This window comes from Diplotaxodon limnothrissa, linkage group LG22 (assembly GCF_057381915.1).
Source record: "Diplotaxodon limnothrissa isolate DT_005_m linkage group LG22, D_limnothrissa_male_GT1.1, whole genome shotgun sequence".
In the NCBI taxonomy this organism is placed as follows: Eukaryota; Metazoa; Chordata; class Actinopteri; order Cichliformes; family Cichlidae; genus Diplotaxodon; species Diplotaxodon limnothrissa.
Window position 1 is genome coordinate 6,092,512 of NC_140616.1, and position 3,732 is coordinate 6,096,243.

The following is a 3,732-nucleotide window of genomic DNA, read 5'->3' on the forward strand; positions in this document are numbered from 1 at the left end:
AGATTTTTGTTGAAAGTTTTGGATCAGCAGTTTAACTTTGTACTAAAGCCCAAAAATGAAAGTTTTTTGGTTGTTTTTTTTTTCACTCCCACATCCTCCATTATTAAGCTCAAGTACCGAATGATTAGTCCTGTTGCTCCCTAATCTCTATCAAACACGTGGTTTGTTTTAAGCATGTGTGAAAAGGGCTTCTTCCAGTTTCCTCCTTTCACATGGGGCCAAATGGAAAATCCAAATAAGATCAAATAAAGGTGTATTTATAAAAGTTTTACTCGCTTCTTTTTCCAGTCTTACCCTCATTGGTCCTGATCGCTGCTTTGTCCAGTTTGGTGACGATGTCCTCGTTCACACCAGAGAGCTGAAACATACATCTGTAGCTGTGCCAGTCTTCAGGTATGACTGATGAAAGATCCAGATCAACACTCATCTGGAAGGTCCCGTCATTGTTGGTGAGGATCTCTCCTTTGTTCACACCTTCATGAAGCTCCACTCCATCTTTCCTCCAAACCATCTCGGCTCTGTCAGGATAGAAACCTGTAGCGTGGCAGGTGACTGGAGAGGAGGAAGACTTCTGGAGGAGAGAGACTGATGGAAGCTCTGAGAGATTTAAAAAAAAAAAAAAATCACCGTTCATAACAGCATACTGAGTTTACCATTTCCATTTGATGTATTTTGAATGTTTTAGACACACAAATTAACATAAATGCCATTTAAAGAATAATTAAGAAAATGGGAGAATTACAAGAAGTACACAACTGAGTGAAGGGAGTGCTGTAAAAAGCTGCAGCGATGGTGACTGGATAGTAAAATAAACAGAAATTGGGAAAAATGAAAAGCATAAATGTGATGAAGTGGTAATAAATGTATGAGAAGATCAGGATGTGGCCTTTTAATTAAAAGTATTACAATAAATCAGGTCATGTGATTTTACCTGTCCTCATCAGAGTGCTCCTCCCATAGTTCACGTACTTCTTCAGCCACTCAGGACAAAGCTTGGAGTGATAGTTCTTCAGATCACCTGAAAGAGATCTGTCACTGTTCCACTTGTGTTTGGTGATTACAGCCTGCATTACTGGAGCGATCCATGTCTGTGTCTTCAGGTCAAATGATAGGAAGTCTTCTCCATCATAACCATACTGATGATATCCGTTAACTTCAGCCGTTTCATCGTCCCATTCACAGCCGTACATCATCTGGTTAATGTGAACACCTGAAACCAAGAGGGGCAGGAAATAGTTGACATTTGCCCACAGATGAGGGAGTTAAGTTGAAGAGCTTCGATAAAAACTACATAAATACACATAATCAGCTTTTTAAAATCAAATCAAATCAAATCAAATCACTTTTTATTGTCACATCACATGTGCAGGCACACTGGCACAGCACATGCGAGTGAAATTCTTGTGTGCGAGCCCCACAAGCAACAGAGATGTGCAAACACAACAACACAAACGAGCAAAATACAAGAATGGCCAACCTGAAACTAATAAATATATGTACAATATATAATAGTGTATGCATTTCTGGATGTGTATACTAAATATTTTCCTACGTGTGTGTGTGTGTGTGTGTGTGTGTGTGTGTGTGTGTGTGTGTGTGTGTGTGTGTGTGTGTATACACATTTTTACAAATTAAATAGTAAAAAAAAAATAATAATAATAATAATAGTAAAATATATAAAATATACAGAGTTGAATATGTGCAAAACAAGTGGCATTTATATACAGTGTGGAGTGCATAATGTTGAAAATTTGGCTGGTTAAGCTTCCATTAAGGGCGCTAACAAGCTAGCTTGTGTCTGTAATAGAGTTGGATGCCTCGAGACCACTTTTACGTGGTCTTGGTCTCGACGGACTTTGGTCTTGTCTTGGTCTCGCTGTCTCTGTCTTGCTGTCTCAGATAGTGATTGTGTACCCATGACACACAAACCAACGTTCGATAATGTGTCGTGCACAAAAGCATGCTTAGAGAGTGCTTTGTAGTGAATCAGAAGAGTCGACTCCCATTGAGCGAGAGCTGGCTCCTCACTTAATTTCCTTTCGCTGCTCAGCTCTCACACAGTGGCTCAGCTATGCTCCAATCCCTCCATATTGTGGCCAATCACATGCGAGGATATAGGATACTATCATTATGTGAAAAACAAGAGAGGGTGAGAGACGTGACAGTGTAAAGACTTTTTTGTCTCAGTCTCGTCTCGTCTTTGTCTTTGTCTTGGTCTCGATACCCTCTGGTCTTGGTATTGTCTTGGTCTTGGTTTAGGCGGTCTTGACTACAAGTCTAGTCTGTAACAACAAAGGTCTTTAAAACCTGGAGAGATTTTATTCAGTGTCAGCAGCTGGGTTAATAAAAAGCTTCATTTTAAGAGTAAAAAAGTGAAACAGGAACAAACCTCCAGTTTGGTTGAATCGCTGCTTCAAAGTGTCGATGTTGCCTTTAAAGACCTGCTGGGTGTTCATGAGCCTGTTAGTCTGGCGGGACAAATACTCTGGATCATCTTCTGCAGCTTTCTCCATCCACTGCTGCTTAAACTCTGCTTTCTCTGTGTTGCTGTCATAGTGAATCATCTGAACATCATCAACCAAACCAACAGCTACAAACTCTGGAAAGTTTGAGACTCCAGAGGAAGAAGTGTAGAAATATCTCAGAGAGCGAGTCACTGTAAGAAACAATGACTGTTTCAGCTTTTAGACTCAACAGAAACAGTGCATGCAGTTCATATTTCATCTAATCATCCTATTATCATTCTAACAGTGCTGAGTTAAGGGCAGTTTTTATAAACAAAACAAAACTATGGCACAGTCCAACACAAAGGTTTTTTTTACTATGTTTGAGACTAATACCGATGTAATTATGAATCAAATAATCAATAACTCATTATTGGCTCTTTTCAAATGTTGTAAAATTAGAAAATATCAGATTGTATTTTTGTTCAACTTTATTTTGAGAGTCTAAATTGATGTGATTAATAACAGATGATGAGTAATGGATCATGTTACACTGTTAGTGATGTTGCCGACACACCCTGAACTGTGCAGGAATCAGGAAGTCCTTTGGTGTCACTGATACGTTGATGTGATTAAAACTCACAAACCTTTTTGGTGTTTGTGACTTGAAAGTGATGCTAATCAAGCTTCCTGAAGCATTTTCCCAGAACTAGCAGAGATATTAATGGCTTTTATTTAAACATAGACAAACACACCTATTAATAGCCTTTTTAAAAATAATCTTAAATATGTCCTTCTTAGCAAAACAAAGTTTAAAAAACTTTACTGTAAGTGATACAAATGTCTAACTCACGTCCCACCGTGCCGTGTATTTCCAGGAGAAACAGAAAAATAAACAGTTTCATGGTGACCTCTCGATAATCTAACAGCTAATATCTTATTATCTATGTGGGTCTGCATGGAGACCCAAAGCTGAGGTCAAAGCTGCATCATCAGCCAATGAAAACCATCCTCAGTGCCAACGTCACTAATATCTGGGTTAAAATAAACCACTGATGTTATCAGCAGAACTGAAAGTAAAGTCTGCAAAATGTGATGAAATAAGGAGGCGGGGAGAGGCCGGGTGTTTCTGCCTTTGCTTCCACACAGAAGTATGTTTAGTTTATGAGTCATGCTGCTCAGACTTTTTGTAGGTTAAAGTTTCTGTTGTTTCTATTGTCTCTGTGTTGTTCGGCTCCCTTTAGAGTGAAAACATTCCCAAATAAAATGTCACCAGAGGACAAACACA

At 38.9% G+C, this 3,732-nt stretch overlaps 1 protein-coding gene across 1 annotated transcript; it reads right to left on the reverse strand.

Moving 5' to 3' along the window:
• Window positions 1-268: 268 nt before the first annotated feature.
• LOC146609279 (class I histocompatibility antigen, F10 alpha chain-like) lies at window positions 269-3,357 on the reverse strand. The gene is made up of 4 exons (XM_085346986.1): window positions 3,298-3,357; window positions 2,390-2,656; window positions 932-1,210; window positions 269-597 (listed from the first exon to the last, which is right to left on the reverse strand). Exons 1-4 carry the CDS (start codon window positions 3,347-3,349, stop codon window positions 269-271), a joined length of 927 nt encoding a protein of 308 aa, XP_085203112.1. The 5' UTR covers window positions 3,350-3,357.
• Between the last annotated feature and the right edge of the window lie 375 nt (window positions 3,358-3,732).

What these genes read in the sequence shown, in the direction of transcription:
- LOC146609279 (XM_085346986.1), bottom strand. Translation starts at nt 3,349, where the DNA reads ATGAAACTGTTTATTTTTCTGTTTCTCCTGGAAATACACGGCACGGTG. An exon ending in AATACACGGCACGGTGGGAC is followed by an intron (nt 2,657 to 3,297) that starts GTGAGTTAGACA and finishes TGTTTCTTACAG; the next exon opens with TGACTCGCTCTCTGAGATAT. An exon ending in GAGCACTCTGATGAGGACAG is followed by an intron (nt 598 to 931) that starts GTAAAATCACAT and finishes TAAATCTCTCAG; the next exon opens with AGCTTCCATCAGTCTCTCTC.